Source organism: Procambarus clarkii, chromosome 32 (genome assembly GCF_040958095.1).
Source record: "Procambarus clarkii isolate CNS0578487 chromosome 32, FALCON_Pclarkii_2.0, whole genome shotgun sequence".
Classification (NCBI taxonomy): Eukaryota; Metazoa; Arthropoda; class Malacostraca; order Decapoda; family Cambaridae; genus Procambarus; species Procambarus clarkii.
Window position 1 is genome coordinate 38,930,851 of NC_091181.1, and position 25,000 is coordinate 38,955,850.

At 42.1% G+C, this 25,000-nt stretch overlaps 1 protein-coding gene across 2 annotated transcripts in view; it reads right to left on the reverse strand.

Annotated features, from left to right (window-relative positions):
* Positions 1–25,000, reverse strand: part of LOC123759537 (nephrin) — a 500,550-nt gene that overhangs the window by 120,761 nt on the left and 354,789 nt on the right. For both annotated transcript variants that reach the window (XM_069335264.1, XM_069335263.1), the window contains 4 exons: positions 21,946–22,148; positions 16,193–16,279; positions 5,455–5,655; positions 3,383–3,534 (listed from right to left, as the gene is read on the reverse strand). In XM_069335264.1, the coding sequence (XP_069191365.1) occupies positions 3,383–3,534; positions 5,455–5,655; positions 16,193–16,279; positions 21,946–22,148 (643 nt within the window). The remainder of the gene's footprint in view (positions 1–3,382; positions 3,535–5,454; positions 5,656–16,192; positions 16,280–21,945; positions 22,149–25,000) is intronic.

Consider the following 25,000-nt stretch of genomic DNA (forward strand, 5'->3'; position numbering starts at 1 on the left):
GTCTATGAGACAGTCTCATATATATGAGTCTATGAGTATAAAACATAGTCTTTGAACTGTTAAAGCAACTTTAAGGAAAGTTATGCAGTATTGAGTCATGAAACATCCACACCTGATGTTCTCCTACAGAGAACACAAAACTGTGTTCTCCCCAGAGAACACAGCTGACGGTGGTGAAGGCAGCAGTTCAGCTGTTCTCCCCGCGCCACTAAATTACTCTTGTTTCATTTTAATTAGCCTGAAAATGGTTGTTAAACGCCACAATGTACTTTTTGAGACTAACTGTACTTTTCTGTTGAGTATAATTAGCAGTGGTTATCATATATCATTAAAAGCGTGTATGCATTGTGCTAACAACGTAATTAAGTCATCTTCTCCACCAACGATAACATTCTGCACACAGATATCACAATAACGTGATGTAAGGCAGCATCTGGGATGCTCACAGACCTGGGTTCGAATCCTCATCACGGCCCTTGTGGATTTGTTCATTGATAATATTCTGCTTCGAAGTAACTGTATGCTAGGAAAGATTAGTGGTCTCGTGGCTGTGTGTGAGAGAAAGATTAGTGGTCTCGTGGCTGTGTGTGAGAGAAAGATTAGTGGTCTCGTGGCTGTGTGTGAGAGAAAGATTAGTGGTCTCGTGGCTGTGTGTGAGAGAAAGATTAGTGGTCTCGTGGCTGTGTGTGAGAGAAAGATTAGTGGTCTCGTGGCTGTGTGTGAGAGAAAGATTAGTGGTCTCGTGGCTGTGTGTGAGAGAAAGATTAGTGGTCTCGTGGCTGTGTGTGAGAGAAGGATTAGTGGTCTCGTGGCTGTGTGTGAGAGAAAGATTAGTGGTCTCGTGGCTGTGTGTGAGAGAAAGATTAGTGGTCTCGTGGCTGTGTGTGAGAGAAAGATTAGTGGTCTCGTGGCTGTGTGTGAGAGGTCAGGGGTCAAGACGATCACTAAGACACACAATACTGTGTTCAAATTGACTTTGCTAATAATGTAATTTATCATATTACTTGAATAACTGAATAACATATGATTATTTACTGTTTTGTTCATTATTTATAGTTAGGAAAAGGTGTTATTTTTGTCTATGATTTTGTGTTTCAGTATGTCTCTTTGTCTCTCTCTCTCTGTCTGTGTCTCTCTGTCTGTCTGTCTGTCTCTCTCTCTCTCTCTCTCTCTCTCTCTCTCTCTCTCTCTCTCTCTCTCTCTCTCTCTCTCTCTCTCTCTCTCTCTCTCTCTCTCTCTCTCTCTCTCTTTCTCTCTCTCTCTCTTTCTGTCTCTGTCTGTCTGTCTCTCTGTCTGTCTGTCTGTCTGTATCTCTCTCTCTCTCTCTCTCTCTCTCTCTCTCTCTCTCTCTCTCTCTCTCTCTCTCTCTCTCTCTCTCTCTCTCTGTCTCTGTCTCTCTCTCTTTCTGTCTCTGTCTGTCTGTCTCTCTGTCTGTCTGTCTGTCTCTCTCTATCTCTCTCTCTCTCTCTCTCTTTCTCTCTCTCTCTCTCTCTCTCTCTCTCTCTCTCTCTCTCTCTCTCTCTCTCTCTCTCTCTCTCTCTCTCTCTCTCTCTCTCTCCCTCTCGTTGTCAATTACACCCGAGGTGTTCCTCGAGTGTTCCCCCTACCTACCTCTCCGTCGGCTGCCACTCCAGCTGCCAGTTATGACCTATCACGCTTGAAGTTTTCGAGAGTCCTCTTATCTTCCTCTGCAGTTCATACTCGCTCGACAGTTTAATTGTCAGTTTTACTGCCTGTATCTCTCTACCTCCCTGCTTGTTTGCTTGCTTAATTTGTTTACTGATAACTTGCCTTCCTGCTTAGTTGCTTCAGTGTCTGCTTAAGCCTCTTGTCTGCCTGTTTGTCTGCTGGTCTTGTGTGACATTTTTTTTTCTACCAATTAGGAACTATCGACACAATTATATTACTAAATTTCTTACAGTATTGAGGTGATTGACATCAAACAAAGTAATATATGCATAGCTAGACATATGTATTAATTGGAACTGTCTGAGGGGGAAGGTGTATTGTGTATATCTGAGTGTGTGGGAGCTCGACTATCCTTGAAAGCTGACATGACTCTAATCCCGTGTGGGGCGACACTGGATTACAATGTAGATGAATAATGGAAGCCCAGAGATGTAGTAATAATATAACATAATTTAGGTTGAAATACAATAAGCCAAAATTAATCACCAAGGGAGAAAGAAAAATTGTTGGAATTATGAAAATTCCTTAAAAATGTGGTAAGGAGGAAAAAGAAATATATACAAAAACTGCTAAGCAAGCTATCATTAAAATGAAACTGAGGAACGATAGCTAAAACAATAATGAAGTACTGATATCATAAGAGGCAACGCCAAATTTTAAATGGCTTTTTCTTCATATCTATCGGACAAAGATTAGGTAAGAGACACAGGACAGTAAAGTAAGACACATCAAGAAACTGAAACTGACGCAGAAGCGAATAGGACAAGTTGACTAAATTAGTAATTATAAATAACACACTTTGTAAACAAATATACAATTTTATATTAGTTGGACTTAGTCGAAATAGACAAATATGAATGCGATAAATATCTGGGGTCTGGGTTAATAGGGGGCCCCTAAGCCACGAATTCAATGTATAAATATATTTCTTCGGCATTATATTGCCCTTCGTAAGTCCCAATTAAATTTTGTAGTCCCGGTTGGGGCCCCAAAGTAAATAGTGATCACATATGCATTAAAACTACCGGGCAACGTTTGGATTCCTCTCATGACCACATATGCATTAAAACTACCGGGCAACGTTTGGATTCCTCTCATGACCACATATGCATTAAAACTACCGGGCAACGTTTGGATTCCTCTCATGACCACATATGCATTAAAACTACCGGGCAACGTTTTCATTCCTCTCATGACCACATATGCATTAAAACTACCGGGCAACGTTTGGATTCCTCTCATGACCACATATGCATTAAAACTACCGGGCAACGTTTGGATTCCTCTCATGACCACATATGCATTAAAACTACCGGGCAACGTTTTCATTCCTCTCATGACCACATATGCATTAAAACTACCGGGCAACGTTTGGATTCCTCTCATGACCACAAATGCATTAAAACTACCGGGCAACGTTTGGATTCCTCTCATTCAGCGTTAGTTGTCTTCGTTAATAACTATGTGTCTGTAAGGGTGTTACCAACTGGTATTACCTAGACCCCAAAGGTGGTGAATACCTCTCGAACACAGTGACTCACCTGTGTATGTAAGGATGAAACCTGATATTACCTAGACCCCAAAGGTGGTGAATTCCTCTCAATCACAGTGACTCACCTGTGTTTCTAAGGGTAAGACCTGGTATTACCTAATCCCCAAAGGTGGTGAATTCCTCTCAATCACAGTGACTCACCTGTGTATGTAACGGTGTAACCTGCTGACCTTGTTGGTACCAGGTCACTAATGGTGGAGGATTACTACCCACGACTGTACACACCAACTTAGCCTGGCGACCAGCCACTAGAGGCCTCTCTTCCGGCTCTATTGTCACACTTAATGGCCCACCTGTAAGACAAGAGAGGGACACAATTAATCAGGGATTACTTCAGCTCTCATTAACGTCAAATACCGATTAATCCGACACTCGAGAACGTCTAAGAAATACAGAGCATTGGATTATTCTGGCATTCAGAAACGTCGAGGTAGACAACAAAGTTTTGTTATGCAAAGTTGTATCTTGAGTAATTTGCATAATTTTACACCTGAGTAAATGTTATCAAATACATCTAAATCATTACTACTTTCATCTTGGTGCTCCTCTTTATTCTCGTTTCTTCATATTCTTTATTCTTCACCCAAATTGGCAGAATGAATGGTCTATGGTACAGGACTGACATAGGCTCTAGCCAATGTCCTGGACGGCCATTGGCTGGCCCTGAATTTCCCAGGATCAATATCCACCATTGTTCTCGCAAAAATTAGATAGCATAAATTTTATGCTATCTTACTAAGGCCGTTATCCTATAAAACGCGGAAATTATATTCTGAAATTAATCTCCCAACCTGTAGAAAATGGTGCCTAGTTACCATTTCGAAATGGGGAGCTATTATATTCTCTGAAATATCATGATAGCTATACGAGTAGATTGATGGATAAATGGATGGATAGAGAGATAGATGGAAGGATGGATAGGCGGAGAGGTAGATGAATAAATTAATTAATATACAGATAGATGGCTAGAAGGATAAATAGATTGAGAGATAAATGAATAGATGGGATTTATAGATGGATAAATAGATGAGTGGATGAATAGATGGATATATTGATTGATAGATAGATGAGTAGATGAATTGACCATTAAACTTTTTAAATTACATCGGGTTTAACTCTTAGATGTCACGCAAATTTTGTCAGGGCCTATCTGTCAGTCCTTGACAGTGGGTGTCAGATCTTGACAGTGCATTACAGTGCCTGTCAACGCTTGACAGTGCCTGACGGAGTCTCACAGTCCCCAAGCAGCTTAACAAAGTGCACAAACTCGCCCCTCTTCCCCCCTGACAGTTCATTCCTCTCATAATTTAACATTAATCACGAATATAATGATAATTGATTTTTTGACAAATTTAGTATTTCAGTTTCCTGTATCATGTGTCCGCCTGTAAAAGCTTCCTGTCCCTTGTTTCGTGATGACGATCGACCTTCACGTTGTGATACGTGAAGGTCAACCTTTGTTATGTATTCATAGGATGTGTGAAATGTGTTCTCACCAATTTTTATTTTATTTTTACGTGAGTTCGAGGTTTTGTGTTAATAAAACTTTATTATGTTAGTCTGAGATGTATTATTAAGGACTGATTTTGCACAGTGATTGATCTATTATTTAGATCTGGTTTGAGTTAAAATAACATTGTTTAGGTCTATATGCAGGTGATTAGTCACAAAAACGGGGCTGAAGATATAATGACTAAACTACAAACACATCAAGATTGAGAAACGACGACGTTTCGGTCCATCTTGGACCATTATCAAGACACACGACGTGCTAATGGTCCAAGACGGACCGAAACGTCGTCGAATCTTAATCTTCCTGTGTGTGTGTGTTGTGTCTCACACGAAGCTGTTTTAACAGTCATCACGTTACATTATCCATGTAAGACGTGAGAGAAGACGTAACTGACACACAAATTTGATTATCACATAACAGCTTCAGATTAGAGACTAATAAATATAATCAGAAAACACATAACTTTTGATATTACAATATAACAGCACAGTGAACCCCTCACTGACACGGAGCGTCACTGAAGCGTCACTGAAGCGTCACTGAAGCGTCACGGAGCGTTCTATTGTTACTTACAAAATAGCTGAACTTTAACAGAATTTCTCCCTTGGATAAATCAATGACATAGTCCGTCAAGCGTACAAAGAAATCTATGTCCACGAAGGTCAACTTACAATTAACTTACGGTTAACGGTCAACTTACAATTAACCTCCCGCTGATAAGTAGCAATCAGAGGGGCGGTGACGTCGTTATTGGAGGCCCGACAGGTGAAGGGTGAAGTGAGGTCCCTCCTTGTGGCAGGAACCTCGAGATCATTGTAGGCAATGTGACCCTCACCCGTCGTGCTGTTGGAGTCGACCGCCTGACCGTCCTGCAGCCACACTACCCGAGCCAAGGGCGTCCCTGGGGGACACATGGAGGACACATGAGGACACATGAGGACACATACACGTGAATATTCCATCGACTTCTGACCGTGTTATGTGGAAGGAGACTTAGGATTAGACAGAGGGTAGGAGGAGGCAGGTATATGCTCTGAGTGGCGGTAGAAGGAGGCAGGTGTGTGCCCTGAGTGGCGGTAGGAAGAGGCAGATGTGTGTGTGCTCTGAGTGACGGGAGAAGGAGGCAGGTGTGTGTGCTCTGAGTGGCGGTAGGAGGAGACAGATGTGTGTGCTCTGAGTGGCGGTAGGAGGAGACAGGTGTGTGTGCTCTGAGTGACGGTAGGAGGAGACAGGTGTGTGTGCTCTGAGTGACGGTAGGAAGAGGCAGATGTGTGTGCTCTGAGTGACGGTAGGAAGAGGCAGATGTGTGTGCTCTGAGTGACGGTAGGAAGAGGCAGATGTGTGTGTGCTCAGATTGACGGGAGAAGGAGGCAGATGTGTGTGCTCTGAGTGACGGTAGGAAGAGGCAGATGTGTGTGCTCTGAGTGACGGTAGGAAGAGGCAGATGTGTGTGCTCTGAGTGACGGTAGGAAGAGGCAGATGTGTGTGCTCTGAGTGGCGGAACTCGGTGTCCACTAATCACCATGGCCACTCTGGAAATTTAGCTAATTACAGGCAAAAATATGAGACACAGACGCGTAAAGTTTTATTTCATACGAAGAAAAAACTGCATAACAAACAAAACAAAAATATTCCTGGTTCATTTAATATGATACACCAAATATCGCTGTACAGATGTCATTGGCACAGTGTCAATTGACACTCATTTATCTTCTTCCAACCCTGATCCGACCATGTTAGGCACGTACCCTTCAGGAATCAGGGTGCAAAGTTGGCTGAGGCCAGCTTCAGGCATCTGGCCCTCCAACTAGGACAGAAAGACAAGCACAGATGTTCTGATATACAAGTATACTGTAGATATGCATGCAAGTTATCAAAAGTGAAAATATTAAAATAGTTTAAGCACTTCGTCATTCTAGGGGCATTTGTTTTTAGAAACAAAATGAGAACCCACCCAGAGCCAAGGTGAGAAGAGAGAATCAACAGATATTACATGGTAAGCATTAATCAACAAATTAATAATAATTATATTAAGGTTCAGAAACAGTTGCGAAATTCCACACTACATATTTTTACACATTAAAGAAACACAGTGGATTAGAAAGATAAACATAAGCGTTCATTAACCAGCTAAACGAAAGGCCTCACATATGAAATTAGTCAAAACAAGAGAATGCAAATTAATTAATATTATGATTAATTAATTGAATGATTAATTATTATTAAATGCCAGATGGAGGGAACTATCTGGAGAAAGTGTTTAGCCATCACGACTATAGAGCCCATGGAAGAGGTCAGGATAATCATTTGGGGGATGGAACGAGGGAAAGATATGGTGGCCAACCACTTGAACGGTCGGGGGATTGAACGCCGACCTGCATGAAGCGAGACCGTCGCTCTACCATCCAGCCTAAGTGGTTGGATGTTTCTAAAATAAATTAAAATATGTGAAATGCAATCTTACAATCAATTTACAATCTCTTACAATATCTCAACGTCGGAACGGAAGGAAGAAGTCTTGCCAGACGTTAAGGATTTACATTAAACTTAGAAACATCTTTTGTAAACCATGAATTAATGGATTTTAAGCACCCTCCAGAGCTTATATATATATATAAAGTAAGTTGACCAGACCACACACTAGAAGATGAAGGGACGACGACGTTTCGGTCCGTCCTGGACCATTCTCAAGTCGATTGTGTCTCAAGTCGATCACAATCGACTTGAGAATGGTCCAGGACGGACCGAAACGTCGTCGTCCCTTCAACTTCTAGTGTGTGGTCTAGTTAACATACGTCACCCACGTTATTGTGACTCATCGCCTGCATATAACGTAATATAATTATATCTAATTACACTTGATTCAATCATATTTCATACACGATCTAGCGGAATCCAAGACCAGTCAACAATGAGACCAAGAAGACGGAACAAGAACACACTTGAAGCTCTCCAATGTGGCAGAGACTTCGACACAATACTGTGATCTGTGCCAAGAAGCAGCACACAGTGAGGGCAAGTCTCTGTCGCCCTCTTGAGAAGCACAAGTACGTAGATATAATGTAGATATGTAGATATAAATGTAGATATAAACCTCGAAGATGTGTAAAGCTCTATTCTTGAGAATCGACTTGAGAATGGTCCAGGACGGACCGAAACGTCGTCGTCCCTTCAATTTCTAGTGTGTGGTCTGGTCAACATACTTCAGCCACGTTATTGTGACTCATCGCCTGCACAAGTACGGTTCCCAGACAGTATATAGCGCCCCCAGAACACTGGCCACACCCATTCTTAAAGGTGACGAGCAAACCCGAAAGTCCAGCAGGTTTGGTGCAGTCCAAACCTGCCAGGTTCTTGAAACTTTAGCTCCTTGACGTCGATAACGTAATTATTTTTATTATGACGAAGCAATACCCGGTGTGCTTCAGTTATCTTCTTCTCCCTCCTGTATATAAATCATTGTTTGCTCTGCTATCATGCTAACGTTGTTCATCATGGTTATCCTGCGACTTCGGGGAGGAGGTGTTCTCTCAGAGGGGCGTATGGTAACGCGTATGGCAGCCAGCAACACCCACCAGCTCTCTCTCTCGTAAACATTTTACGACCCGTACTTCATTAGGCGATAAAGCTGAGCCCCGGAGCACACGCCACAGTGGTAAATGTCGGACAGGGTGGCCACCTGATGCTTCCTAGTCAGGTGCCTCTCACCACACACACACACACACCCACACACACACACACACACACACACACACACACACACACACACACACACACACACACACACACACACACACACACACACACACACACACACACACACATACACACACACACGTGGACGTTTACTGGTGAAAACTATTTAGCTTGAGTTGTGAGGTGTGTCAGAATAGCGTCTGAGACTCGTTGCTTAGCTCCTGCTCCAAGAGCAAGGCAGGGGCAAAGCAAGGGCGAGGCAGGGACGAGGCAGGGGCAAGGCAGAGGCAAGGCAGGGGCAAGGCAGGGAGGCAAGGCAGGGACCAGCAAGGTGTCAGCTGGCAGAGGTAGAGACAGTGTGTGTGTGTGTGTGTGTGTGTGAGCTTCCAACTCAGAAAATCTGAGTGGATTGCATTGCAGGTGTGCATTTATCGCATGCAAACAATCGTTATATATACATCACTTTCACGTTGCAAAATCTGCTAATTGGATAATGAAAATCTCTCCGCAATGTCCGCATGACACAAATGGCAAATACACAAAAATTTACTTGTGAATGGCAAATACACAAAAATTTACTTGTGAATGGCAAATACACAAAAATTTACTTGTGAATGGCAAATACACAAAAATTTACTTGTGAATGGCAAATACACAAAAATTTACTTGTGAATGGCAAATACACAAAAATTTACTTGTGAATGGCAAATACACAAAAATTTACTTGTGAATGGCAAATACACAAAAAATTTACTTGTGAATGGCAAATACACAAAAATTTACTTGTGAATAAAGTGTGATTTTTAAATTATTCGAATATTATAAAACAAAAAAAACAAAAGTTAAGGTATAATCTCCCTCTGTGGCACCCGTGTGGCACTTACTATTGTAGAGTGCCTCTTTCGAGTGCCTCGCTGGGCACCTATTGTAGAGTGCCTCTTTCGGACTCCTCTGAACCATCCTCTTTCTTAAAATTGTTTACTTCCACTAATTTGACTTCTAGGGTATCGTTCTGCACTGCCTCAAGGTAGTTTTCTCTTGGCCCTCCTCTATGCTTTAGACCCTTTTCTTCCCTCTATTGCCTTTTCCAAGACCCCCTCTTTTGTGACCTTCCTTGCTCTGCCTCTCTTATGACCCTCTCACTTCCTCTGGTCTAGTTAGGAAACTCCAGTCTGACGTTCTGCATTCTGTTTGTTTAGTAATCTTTTATTTCCTGTAGCAATCTCCCTGATTGACGTCTGCTACTCTGTGCAGCAGATTAGCCTCGTATGAGACGTTTTCTGTATTGGCTGTCAGCCATTACGTCACTCAAACAGTCTTATCCTTCATCATACGAGGGGGGCCTCGTAGCCTGGTGGATAGCGCGCAGGACTCGTAATTCTGTGGCGCGGGTTCGATTCCCGCACGAGGCAGAAACAAATGGGCAAAGTTTCTTTCACCCTGAATGCCCCTGTTACCTAGCAGTAAATAGGTACCTGGGAGTTAGTCAGCTGTCACGGGCTGCTTCCTGGGGGTGGAGGCCTGGTCGAGGACCGGGCCGCGGGGACACTAAAGCCCCGAAATCATCTCAAGAAGAGAGGAAGATCATCCTAACCGTCTTCGTTCTCTAAAAGACCTAGAGGTTCGTCTTCACACACGTGGGGTCCAAGGTTCGAGACCCATACAGGCCAGGTTGACCAGACCACACACTAGAAGGTGAAGGGACGACGACGACGACGTTTCGGTCTGTCCTGGACCATTCTCAAGTCGATTATGAGTCAAGTCGAGGGCAGGTGAATGGAATTTTCTTTCTCTCATTATATTAATTCGATTCTGAAAATCTTTGCCTTCCCTATTTGAAGGCTCTTTATTTTGTGATAAATCCCATGTTGCTAAGGTGGTGTGTTAATATTTTGTCAGTCAATATTATTTTGTGCCATCAAGGTATAGAGTAATAAAGTAAGGGATCTGATGAAAAAGCTAGAGGCCATAATTTCTGGTCAAATTCACGCCCAGACGGTAGACCACTCTACCTGGACGGTAGAGCGACGGTCTCGCTTCATGCATGTCGGCGTTCAATCCTCCGACCTTCCCAAGAGGTTAGGCACCATTCCCCCCCCCCTTTTACCCGGTCCCATCCCAAATCCTTATCCTGACCCCTTACCCAGTGCTACATAGTCGTGATGGCTTGGCCCTTTCTAATGATAGTTCCCTTCCCTTGTCAAAGGTTCTGCAATAATTATGAATGGAGCTTGCCTTGACTGCGGGCTAGCGTTCCGTTGACAACGTCCCTAATTCCAATTTAACCCATTCCCTTCACCCACAATGCAATAGATCCTCTTCTCCCCGTACTGGGACCTACATACACGTGTGTGTAACGCGCCTTACTTGTTCTCGCAAATATGATCTGAGTTTCTTTTCAATGGTTAATCAGATGCTTCCCTCAGCAAAGTGTACTATCATAAAGGGAATGTGCTTCTGATGTGGTATTACAGCCGCTGTTGCTCTGGTTATGTCTCTTTAATATCGCCAGTGGTGGTGATCGCTCCACGATAACCGACCAACACACACACACAATTAGAGCCCAATAGGCTCAGGAACCTGTACACCTGTTGATTGACGGTTGAGAGGCGGGACCAAAGAGCCAGAGCTCAACCCCCGCAAGCACAACTAGGTGAGTACAACTAGGTGAGTACACACACACACACACACACACACACACACACACACACACACACACACACACACACACACACACACACACACACAGAAACCTAAGTAAGGAGGCATTTAGGGCGCTTTACACTGCCTACGTAAGGCCAGTCTTAGAGTATGCCGCCTCATCATGGAGTCCCCATCTGAAGAAGCATATAATGAAACTGGAAAAGGTTCAGAGGTTTGCAACGAGACTCGTCCCAGAGCTACGAGGGATGGGGTATGAAGAGCGCCTGAGGGAACTGTGCCTTACGACACTAGAAAGAAGAAGGGAGAGGGGGGACATGATAGGAACGTATAAGATACTCAGAGGAATTGACAGAGTGGACATAGACGAAATGTTCACACGGAATAGTAACAGAACGAGAGGACATGGATGGAAGCTTGAAACTCAGATGAGTCACAGAGATGTTAGGAAGTTTTCTTTTAGCGTGAGAGTAGTGGGGAAATGGAATGCACTTCAGGAACAGGTTGTGGAAGCAAATACTATTCATAATTTTAAAACCAGGTATGATAGGGAAATAGGACAGGAGTCATTGCTGTAAACAACCGATGCTCGAAAGGCGGGATCCAAGAGTCAATGCTCGATCCTGCAGACACAACTAGGTGAGTACAACTAGGTGAGTACACACACACACAGGGATCGCTCTGACTGCTCCAGGAATAACGACCTATCTTGGGCAGAACCACGACTGATCGTTAATTAGTGTTAATTAACACTAATTAACAGGAACACTCAATATTTAACCGGAGTTTATATTAATGATATATTCCCTAGAACTCATAAGGTGACAGGTGCCCTTGACCTTCAGTCTGTTCTAATGACCCGAGGGGCGTCAAACTGCCTGATCACCTTGTTACTGCAGGTAGAATACACTGACTTCTAAAAATGTATCCTTATATAATGTGGGGGCGTGGGTCACTAATTCCTCTGAGCTTCAGTAGTAGTCAGTGGACAACCGAAAAATTCAAGTTTGGTAGCAGGATGCTGCTTCTGTAAACCTTCCTTATTAAGACCACTCAATAGCACGGTCGATAGAGCTTCACCCTCACACACATGGGGTCCACGGTTCGAGTCTTCTAGACCAAAGGTGAATGGAACATTCACCTCTGTACGTAGCTGAATCAGCTCCGGGGGGTGACTGCTGCTCATATATGATCTCTCAGCTAACGTAAGATTGAGTTCTCTTGAGTTCGTCCTCGGAGCTCATTCCTCTAAATTCTCGGAATAGCCTTTGGGTCAGGTGTTGCATTAAGGTTGAGGTGGGCGTTACATACTGGCCTATAACACTAACAAGACTGGCCTGGTCTTAGTATACATTACTGTTACAGTATCCTTGAAAAGATGGTATACATCGCTGCTAAAGTATCCTTGAGGCAGAATCCATCATTCTTAAGGAATCTTTACCAAGTACTGGCCCTGGTTCTGGGAAGCTTGTGTTCTGAAGCCAAGCTTGATATCTCATCAGGTTCCATTTAGCCTTTCTCTTATGCTTCAATCTAGCGATTTGTCGGTTATCCTGGGTATGCTCCTTTTAGAGCCCTAGGATATATTTGGTCAAATCTCTTGGAGTGTCCAGCTCTATCTCTTAGAGTGCCCAGTTCTGTCTGTAGGGATGTTCAGCTCTATCTCTAGGCATGCTTAGTTCTGTCTCTAGGGGGTATTCGGTTCTATTTCTATGTAACCCCAGTTCTATCTCTAGAAGTACTCAGTTGTATCTCTAGAGTTGTTCAGTTCTGTCTTTAGTAGTTCCATGTTCAGTCATTAGGGATGACCAATTCGACTATCTCTACGGTGTCCTTTTCATACATTTCAGGCAGATGGTCAAGATCCATTTTGAAATGTATATATTATCATGAAGCTCTTTTCAGATTTGGTTAAATCCCACCTTCCATATTTAGCTATCGTCTAGCTATCGTTTTTTGCCCCTTCACCTCGTACGCAGCTATCGTTAGCCCGCCTCTACTCATATGCAATCATCGTTAACACCCCCTTTCGCTCATATTAACTGCTATCATGTGATAACTTACCGTCGTTATCTTCCCATAATGTGCCTCTAGAGTAGAATGGTCGTTCGGCACCGTGAGATAACGAGGTCGTTCGCTGCTCTTTCGCGTCTTTTAACAAGTTTTCCAACATTCGGCTTTTCATATTGTTCCTCCGTCCTTTCCAACCCTGAGCTTTAAAAACCTATTTGCATTGAACCCTCGAACTAGAGTCATAATTATGATGTTGCCCGTGAATCCTTTGTGTCGAGTGGAGTTTTTATGTTTAGGTCTCTTCACATCATTCGTTGTTCCGGCCCTGAACTCTGTTTCTCGTTGAACTCTGGCCCTGAACTCTGTTTCTCGTTGAACTCTGGCCCTGAACTCTGTTTCTCGTTGATCTCTGGCCCTGAACTCTGTTTCTCGTTGATCTCTGGCCCTGAACTCTGTTTCCCGTTGAACTCTGGCCCTGAACTCTGTTTCCCGTTGAATTCAGGTTCCTGAACTCTGTTTCCCGTTGAACTCTGGCCCTGAACTCTGTTTCCCGTTGAACTCTGGCCCTGAACTCTGTTTCCCGTTGAACTCTGGCCCTGAACTCTGTTTCCCGTAGAACTCTGGCCCTGAACTCTGTTTCCCGTTGAACTCTGGCCCTGAACTCTGTTTCCCGTTGAACTCTGGCCCTGAACTCTGTTTCCCGTAGAACTCTGGCCCTGAACTCTGTTTCCCGTTGAACTCTGGCCAAGATCTTTCTAACATTGCTGAAGTTTTCGTTGTGATTTAGGAATTCCGTGTTCTCGCTCGACTGCTCCTTCACCCCTGCCTTTGAGGTCCTGCCACACACCCGTATGTCAACACACAATGGCTGTGAGGCTCTGTAGGTGTGTACTCACCTTGCAGCAGGCACGTAGTTGTGCTTGCGGGGGGTTGGGCTTCGTCGCTTTGGTCCCGTTTCTCGACTGTTTAAGTTATGTAAAATTGAGCTCTCTTGTGTTCGCCCTCGGAGCTTTTTTTGAGCCCGAATCTAATTGAGGTCTATACCAAATGCGAATGTTGAATCTATTGAGTTCTATTCCGAATGCGAATGTTGAATGTATTGAGTTCTATTCCAAATGCGAATGTTGAATCTATTGAGTTCTATTCCGAATGCGAATGTTGAATCTATTGAGTTCTATTCCGAATCTTTTGGGTTCTATCACACCAGTATCACGTTACTTTCTAACGCATTTCATTTGTTTACTACTTTGGTACTGAAAATATCTTTCTATCGTCTTTGGGGCTCATTTAGAATAGTACGTTTCCACCTGTATTTGTATAGTTTGTATGGTAAACTAGAATTTACTCGCTTTGGAAAGAAAAACTAAGACGGAATATGAAAACTAGCTTTGAACAAAAACAAAAAACAGCTTCTGTATACTCACTTTGCGGAAAAAAAATCCACTGTATACTTACCCTTGTAAATTTGTATGTGGTAATAAAAACTTATCTCTCTCTCTCTCTCTCTCTCTCTCTCTCTCTCTCTCTCTCTCTCTCTCTCTCTCTCTCTCTCTCTCTCTCTCTCTCTCTCTCTTTCTTTCACTGTCTTCCTTGGTCTGTGACACTTGCTGATCGGGCGATAAGAACAAGAACTGAACGCTGCTCAGAGTGTACCTGTTCCGTACCTGAGGTGCATAGAGTTTGTCCTTATTATTGACCTCTTATGCTTCTCTGTGTGGCTGGTGTCTTGCTGGGACCTTGCGTCTTTTCATATATATTCTACGAACTACTATTTTATAAAAAGACTATTCCCTACGAAACACTTTGGGGGACTCTTATCTTCATTCAAGTTTAAACTATTCCTTGTCTACGAAGATTGCAAAGAACATAACCTTAAGATGCCATGAAGAAACAATACGATACCTATCTATAGTGCAAACAATTAGCTTGCGATAACAACCCCCCGGCCTCCCACCACACAACTACCCCCCCCTCCCATTCTAATATATCACTCAGGTTATAGGTAGCTTTCTGTTGGATATGTGAGAACGAACACACGAACGAGGAAGATTAAATGGGATGACTGGAGCGTTAACAAGGGCATTGGACTGGGAGTGAGAAGCGGTGAGTGGTGAAGGGTGATGATAGTGGGGAAGAAAATGGGTGATGGTAGTGGGGAAGAAGATGTGTGAAAGATGCTATGAAGGTAGAAGCAGTAGGTGAGAGAGGGGGGTGGTAGCAGGTGGTGGTGGTGAGCGATGAAGATAAGTGACTGGTAGTTGGTATGGAGGTACTTGGTAGGGACTGGTAGTGATGGTGGTAGATGGTGGTAGAGAAGGACAGTGCATGAAGGCTTTTGCCCCAGGAGTATTATGATGGTGGTAGACACCAAAGAAGGTTGAAAGCCTTTGAAGTAAAAATCATGAAACTGATTTACATCCATAGAGGCTTCAGAAGTTGGTTTGGCATTCCTCTCACATCTATGGGAAGGGGAAGTTCTGTCTAGTCTCTCCCAATGGGATAATTGGTTTCCCTCTTACCACTATAGGAAGGCTTATTTAAGTCTAAGGGGGTTCAATCCCATTTCAGTCTACGAGATTTTGAAATGGGTTTATATATATATATATATATATATATATATATATATATATATATATATATATATATATATATATATATATATATATATATGTAAAACTTTGTTTATCACGTTGAATCTAAGTTAAATCCACACGTTACTGACACTGGATAAACGCTTTTGACGTTGATTCAGCATTATCGACATTGATATCTCGTAATCTGGTGCTCCAGACCCCAAGATATCGTGATCTGGTGCCCCAGACCCCCAGGATATATATTCTGTGTTCCAGACACTGAGATATCCATTTCTGGTGCACCAGAGCCAAATAAAGAAGCATGATAAAGCCCCTTCTACCACCCTATATCCCTATCACCATCCTTCTCCCCCCCCCCTAACCACCTCCCCCATATACCCCCCCCCCCCATCCTGACCTCTCTCTCAATCCCTTCTCCTTCAGCCCCCTCTCCCCTGCGATGCTCTAGGCACACAAAACAGCCTGGTGTCTCACCTCCCGACACTCTGCATACTACGTCGTTGGTCTGACCCAGCTCCACAGGCGACATCCGGGACACCACCTCTATCCGCGTCGGAGGAACTGTAGAGGGGAGAAAGAGAGCGATAATGAATTATAGAGTTCTGGAAGAAGTGCAGAGGAGATAAAATCAATGAGAACGCGTTAAAGAGAATGTCGATAACGAGACGAGACAAGAACAGGATATAATTGCTAATAAGGAGAAAGTTATCAGTTTATAAATGGGAGCTTGAAACGAAAAGCAAAAAAATAAATAAAAAATAAATAAAATCACGTCCCTAAGGTAGAATAAAACATTCTTATTGACAATAAAATTGAAAATAAATTGATCTTGATAATACATTTAATAAAATATTGAGCATTAAAGGCATTAATTAACATTCAAGATGTGTTTACCAAATACAGAAAGCCAATAATAATTAAGAGACAATTTGACGTGTTGAAGAGAAAAGATGACATGACGTGTTCAAGACGATGTTTAAAATGACTTAAGACGATACGTATACTGACGTGCTTAAGACGCAAGATAACAGGACGTGTTAAGGAGGTATTTATGACAATGGTATTTATGACAATTTATGACAATGGGAGCCGGTCGGCCGAGCGGACAGCACGCTGGACTTGTGATCCTGTGGTCCCGGGTTCGATCCCAGGCGCCGGCGAGAAACAATGGGCAAAGTTTCTTTCACCCTATGCCCCTGTTACCTAGCAGTAAAATAGGTACCTGGGTGTTAGTCAGCTGTCACGGGCTGCTTCCTGGGGGTGGAGGCCTGGTCGAGGACCGGGCCGCGGGGACACTAAAGCCCCGAAATCATCTCAAGATATCAAGATATATCTCAAGATATCAAGATATATCTCAAGATATCAAGATATATCTCAAGATATCAAGATATATCTCAAGATATCAAGATATATCTCAAGATATCAAGATATATCTCAAGATATCAAGATATATCTCAAGATATCAAGATATATCTCAAGATATCAAGATATATCTCAAGATATCATGGGCTTCGTCACAAGCATCAAATATTGTCGAGGTCAATATTTTAACCAAGTGAAAAGTGGAGGGAGGAAAGTGCACAAAGTCTTTAGCGGGTACCGGGAAAAGTGTAAAAAGTCCAAAGGGGTTAAATTGGGGATACGAGCAAAGTGCTAAGTGCTCCAATTGGATATCTAGAGGAGAGAGGGGGAGGCTCTTAATGGGTACCGGGAGAAAGAATGGGCAGAATTTTCAGGGGGTACCATGACAAACAATGGGAAGAAATTTCAGGGGGTACCATGACAAACAATGGGAAGAAATTTCAGGGGGTACCATGTCAAAGAATGGGCAGAACTTTCAGTGGGTACCAGAGAGATATAGAAAGCTAAGATAATCCTTTAAATGAGTATATATCCTATTTGCTATACCATGAACTGGATAGAAATAGCGGAAGCTGTTCCCAGATACAATTATCGAAGGTAATAGGAGGATCACCTGAGGTGGGAGTGCCATCATTAGTGGCACTCAACGAGGCTGCAACATGAACGTGACTCGCCAGTCCTCCGAGGCGTTCAACAACTGCACCTGTCTACCCTGAGCACCACGGGGGCAACACACAGGTGTTTAGACGCTTCATTTCACCTCTGTAATCAGTATGGTCAAAGCGACGTTGGTGAGAATTCTTTCGATTACAAAATACGATTACAGGTAATATGAATTACATCGATTTATGTAATAAATTAAATATTTTTGTATCGCTCGGTAGATTTTTTATAAGACTTTTATAATGCTCGGTATTCAGTGATATTTAGTCTTAAAATATAAACTTACTCGTGAACCATTTGACCTTTGAATCATGCCAAAGTTCATGCGCGTTTGACTGGCCAGTCAGCTTAAATGCCTCGCTTCTAACTCAGTTGGCTTCGATTGGTGATTGGCCAAATAGTTGGGCACCGTTCCCAAACTATGCCATTGGGAGGGGGGTGGGGGGGGTTTGGATAATGGTTCACTTGTTTGGTCACAGTTCCCTCACTTCCTCCACATATACAGCCTCGTTACCTTATATATTATCGTTATCTCATCCTTTGAGATATCGTTATCTCACGCTATCTCTTCCTAGTGCTATACACTTATGCTTTTCAACAACTTCCTGACAATTACCTCACCTTCGCCCCCCCCTTCACCTTCCCTTGTACTTGTCACAAATTGTGCCTCTACAACCTATGTATGTATGTATGTATGTATGTATGTATGTATGTATGTATGTATGTATGTATGTATGTATGTATGTATGTATGTATGTCTACGTATGTCTTCGTATTTTAAAATTTAAAAATAAAAATTAATCCGAAGTTACAAGGTAAAGCAACAAAAATCACTGATGATATTTTTAGTTCTCATGTTTGGAAGCAGAAGTGACAGACAATCGCAATATCTGAAGCACTTTGAAGCACTCTGAAGCACTCTGAAGCACTTTCAAGCACTCTGAAGCACTCTGAAGCACTCTGAAGCACTTTGAAGCACTCTGAAGCACTTTGAAGCACTTTGAAGCCCTCTGAAGTACTCTGAAGCACTTTGAAGCACTCTGAAGCACTCTGAAGCACTCTGAAGCACTTTGAAGCACTCTGAAGCACTTTCAAGCACTCTGAAGCACTCTCAAGCACTCTCAAGCACTCTGAAGCACTTTCAAGCACTCTGAAGCACTCTGAAGCACTCTGAAGCACTCTGAAGCACTTTCAAGCACTCTGAAGCACTCTGAAGCACTCTGAAGCACTCTGAAGCACTCTGAAGCAAGGAAACCACTAGATTACAAACGTCAGAGTAGCATAACAATTTCAGCAACTGATCAAAATGAATTGCCCATCTTTACCTTCTTTATTTATTATTTCATCTTCACTACAGTGGTAAACTAAGCAAGTTATATTGAGAGAATCATTAGTGAGAGGAATGTGATGCAGGAACATTGCTGCCTTCTTAAGCGTCTCGGGAACGCTGTAATAAACTGATTGGGTCTGTCTTGATGCTTCTGAATGATGCCACGAATAAAAATGAACAGAACAGCTGACAAGTACAAGTAGATTGATCAGAGAGAGAGAGAGAGAGAGAGAGAGAGAGAGAGAGAGAGAGAGAGAGAGAGAGAGAGAGAGAGAGAGAGAGAGAGAGAGACAGAGAGAGAGACCAACTGATCACATGAAGACTCTGGCACATATATAGCTATAGGCTCATCCTGTTCCTTATATGACTGTCACTTATATTTAAAAAAAAAGTTATTCCAACTTAAAATTATAATCAATAAAATAAATGTCTCTAGGGGCAGCCCTGAGATGAGTTGAAGCAGGATAACAGCTCTTGCTTGCACTTTCACTAGGTACCTCAACTGATAGCCCTGATGAACCCTAGTATTAGTTGAGAAATAGCAAGAGAGAGAGAGAGAGAGAGAGAGAGAGAGAGAGAGAGAGAGAGAGAGAGAGAGAGAGAGAGAGAGAGAGAGAGAGAGAGAGAGAGAGAGAGAGAGACTGACAGACAGACAGAAAGATATAACCCAATTTGTAAATTCATAACCCAATAATGTACCAAGTAACTATCACATCGGTTGGGGGGATTTTGAATTGGGATTCATGGCACTGAGTAGGGGGATTAATGCATTACATTTATTACAAGCGTATATTATTGGACGAAATTGCAAACTGGGCTTCAGCAGGTTAGTTATGACGATGAGATTAGACTGTTTCCTTTACTGGAATATAGACACAAGTAGTTGTCCATAACAATATTTTCAAGTAGTTTGAGTCGAACCCGGACCCTCAGGACTATACGACTCCCGAACGCTGTTCACTCAGCCGCGAGGCCCTGTGTGTATATGTGTGTGTGTATGTGTGTGTGTGTAATGTTATAGCTGCTAAAACAATGATCATTCGCAACGCTGAAATTATTATTTATAGGAAACTTGTTATACAACCTGAATTAAATTACTAACGTTACGCTGAGTGCAAGATGTCTTCTCATATCTTCAAAGCTGGGGTTCCTACCTGCTTATTCTTTATGTTTCAGAACAAAGCAGCTGTGTAATATGATTTGTGATAAGATTTCCAAGAACAAGGGGAGCTGTATTATTGGATTTACATGACCAGAGGAGTCATGTTTTATATATATATATATATATATATATATATATATATATATATATATATATATATATATATATATATATATATATATATATATATATATATATATATATATATATATATATATATATATATATATATATATATAGTGACTTTCGTGTCCTATGCTTTTATATGCTTTCGTGTGTTCGTTCAAGCCTTTAGCACTACTGGATTTGCAAATATCTCTAGATCCATCCAGTGGATTATTTGCTAATAAGGAATAAGTATAGCAATAAGCAACAACAGCAGTAAGTCTGTTATTTGTCAAATTACTAACAGTCTAGAAATAATTTTCTGCTATAGACCTAGGCATTCATGTGTCCAGATGTTCCAACATATCCCTATTTGTAATTAGTAGAACCAATTACACATAGAATTAGTTTAATATTAGTACATATTAAATCAATTTTTAGTCAAACCATTAAGAATAGCTGCCTAAAAAAATGAGCGGAATATATTATTATTATAATAACTCTCTGAAGTTTAATTATTATTCAGGACTTGAAAAGTGCGATTAAGTTTATCATCGCATTTCATTTCACACGTTAAAGATTCCACCGGTATCTTTAAATTTAGAGTCTTCATTAATATTAGCTCGAATCTTATTAGTGTAATCCAGTTTGCTGAGTATTATTAAACCTCTAAACTGGCCTTGTGTGGAAATAAGTTTACTTCTAATTTATTTCAAATTATTAGACCATGTAATTTTTGTTTGGTTTTATAAAGCTATCAGGGGATTTGTTTTTGTAATCTTTACTTCATGATAAGCAGAGTTTGCTTTAAAGGAGATGCAGACTACTTAACTATTTCAAGAATATACTATTCTCTGAAGCTCAGTAAATATTGATATGTAACTGACAGACATATATTACTAATGGTCATATATTACAGGGTCCTGAACGATTCCTTACACAAGTTTCTAAAGGCAGTTCTTATGTTGGCCAGTCTAGCACACACACACACACTGTGTGTGTGTGTGTGTGTGTGTGTGTGTGTGTGTGTGTGTGTGTGTGTGTGTGTGTGTGTGTGTGTGTGTGTGTGTGTGTGTTTGTGAGTGAGTGTGTGTGTGTGTGTGTGTGTGTGTGTGTGTGTGTGTGTGTGTGTGTGTGTGTGTGTGTGTGTGTGTGTGTGTGTGTGTGAGTGTGTGTGTGTATGTGTGTGTGAGTGTTTGTAAGTGTGTGTGTGTGTGTATCTGTTAGCAGTTATTCGCTTCAGCTAATGTCATTCCAGGCAGAGCTGGAATGCTCATTATGCCCACAATAACATACCAGACAACACGAACTAATGACATACAGATCAAGTCGGAAGCGCTCGGGCTCAATTGTTAAAGTGTATTCAATTTCACAAATTTCAAGAGGAAATCTGTTTGGTATATAACGAATTCTGGCATACTGTACCTCCTTGGCTGTTTATTTAATTTTGTTATGTGATTGAAATTGATTTTAGACATTAGTATTTAAATTGTAAATATGTCACTGTCCTCTAACATGAGTACTGTTCCTTAACAAGAGGATAACGTCTGACCCTCGCTAAACTTGCTTTCACATTCACGCATCAAGAGTGGCTGACATACTGACCTATAACAGAAAGTCTGACCCACGCCTGGCGCGAGTTAGACTTGTGATAATCTACTCGACAACGGTAGAGTCTGGCGTCTTGTGTGGAGACGTTGCTAAGGAGCAATACAGGAGGGTGCTCCATGGGTAGGTAGCTGGCTCGCTGGCCGAACACCTCCCCGTCCGACCAGCTCGAGTGGCGCATGGTCGGCCGCTGGTCGTAGCTGGGGGAAGAGAAGAAAGACAAGGATGAGTAATGTGTGAATGTGTAATGCATGTACGTTCATATACCTGCTGCATGGGTGACAGCTTCTCCTCCGTATCAACCTACCCCTGGCTTTGCGGCTCTAAGGTTGCCTTTCTAAGGTTGCCATACTGAGGTTGTCATACTATGGTTGCCACACCAAGGTTGCCGTACTAAGGTTGCCATACTAAGGTTGCAATACCAAGGTTGCTATACAAAGGTTGCCATACTAGGGTTGCCATAATGAGGTGGCCATACCAAGGTTGCCATACCAGGGTTGTCATGCTAAGGATGGATACCAAGGTTGCCATACAGAGGTTGCCATACCAAGGTTGCCATACCGGGGTTGCCATACCAAGGTTGCCATACTAAGGTTGCCATACTAAGGTTGGCATACCAAGGTTGCCATACCAAGGTTGCCATACTAAGGTTGCCATACTAAGGTTGCCATAGGCCAATGACTGCAGTGTCCCACGACACAACCCAAAACTCTCCCGGTTACCTATTTACTACTAAATGCACATAAGGCAATATGTGGACCGAAACGTGCCCTAACGTCTCGATCTGCATGTTAACTACTGGACGACGGTGCACTTGATCCCCCACAACAGGCAATTAGGTCCAATTATGGCGATGATATCGGGTTATACCTACGAAAATCCACTAACTTTACAATGCATATAACAGTTTGCGTGGACATGTAGATGCGTTATAGGACGTGTGTGGGTTTATGTTTGAGAGTATGGATGAGTGAGTGTGAGTGGATGTGACTGGGTGTATGTGTGAGCAAGTTTGGGGTGTTGGTGAAATATAGTTTGGTGGTATGGGTAACATTCAACAGGTGGTATAGGTAACAGTCAAGGGTTAGACAAAATTTAACGTATAACATCAGCTAATCCCACCAAAATGTTATATTTTTAATGAGAGAATTATTCACTGATCTCAGGAAAATTATTAGAAATTTCCTGCTGTCTATAATTGTCCAAAGCTTGATCAGTAAGGGGGGTCAGCCCTATATAACCTCTTCTGGAAATATGTAGTAATGAAATGCGGCAAACAAAGTCCGTAGACTTTATCGTCAATTTTAATATTTGTGTACTCTGATATTGACAAGACAATTGAATGTTCAAATGACAGATTTGGTTTCTGGGCATAACATTTTAATTGCAATGATGTAGAAATTGTGTAGTGAAAATTGTTACATTAATGGTGAGATGTGTGGAGGTGTGAGGTGACACAATGAGTGTGTGTAAAGGTATGACCTTAGGGTGTTTATAGTGGTAAAGACAGTGTATTGTGAAAATGGTCAGAGTTAAGTAGCGAGATTGGAAAGGTATACAAGGGGGAGGAAGGGCGTGTGTGTGTGTGAGTGTGTGTGTGTGTGTGTGTGTGTGTGTGTGTGTGTGTGTGTGTGTGTGTGTGTGTGTGTGTGTGTGTGTGTGTGTGTGTGTGTGCGCGCGTATGTGTGTGTATGATCTAAATGTTGTATGTGGTTGGAGACTACAAGGGTGAATTTTGAAGGTGATTGGGTTAGTGTATGTGGATGTAGACAGGGATGATGTTTTGTAGGGGAGATGAAGAGGGTGTGTGTGTAGAGGGGGTACAGGGAGTGTATACTTAGTAAGTAGATGGAGTGTGATGTGTGGCCAGCCCCTGGTACGGTATATATGTGAGGCTGAGGACAGGAGATGGTGTTTGTTCTAGAAGATGGGGAGTCTATGAGTGAGATAGAGAGAGGGAGGATATATATATCTGATGGAAGAAGGGAAGGATGTGTGGGAGAAACCTGGACACCGGGTCGTCCCGGACACCGCCGGGTACACTTTAAAGTTAATCTAAAACTCTTCGTTAATTAATAATATAAATAACCGAATTATAAGTCCACAATCAGGGAAGTATCCAAGGAAATAGAACCCTTAGTATAGGAATACCGATTCCGTATCCAACAGGGAATGCTCTTTAATTACTGAATAATATTACTATACTAATATCACTATATTCTAAAGTAATATTACTATAAGTACTACTATAGTTAAACAGGTCTCTCACATACACTTTATGTCACTCGTCTCTCTGGGATACTTTTCCTTGGTCACGCTTTACACACGAATTAATATTTAAATTTTAAATCACATTATATATTTCTGCTATTGTGATGAAACACATTACTTGAATTCCTCAGACAGCCCAGTGGGACCAGAATACGCCAATGTAATGTATTTTGATCAGATAATACACATAACTGTTACATTTGCATGCAAAATTGCAAAGTAGTGATGTGGGCTCGATCTCTGACTGCGGAAATTAAGCATTGTTTGGCTATTTTGCTGGAGAATGTGTACTGGATACTTTATGTAATGTACATTCAGCATGTAGATGAGTGTAAAGTTTCGCTGGATAACTCATAACTTAATTCAACGATGCTGAGTACGAGTCTTTGTTGAACTTTATAGAGAGAGAGAGAGAGATAGAGAGAGAGAGAGAGAGAGAGAGAGAGAGAGAGAGAGAGAGAGAGAGAGAGAGAGAGAGAGAGAGAGAGAGAGAGAGAGAGAGAGAGAGAGAGAGAGAGAAATACCCAACTGCAATGTGATTCTTCTTCACTATTAAGCAATTAAGCAATATATATACCACCACAACACCACACATCAGCGATGTTAGAGGGCGTGAGGGTCCTGAAGAAGCCTCAGGTGCATCACTCTATTATCGCCAGGGTTTATGGTCCTGCTCAAACATCGAGTTTACGAGGAACAAGAAAACGTGGATTGTGAGTGCTTTCTGCGCCCCCAAAGCTCGGAAATTCGTGGAAATCCCGTCAATTTTAGATTCTGCGTT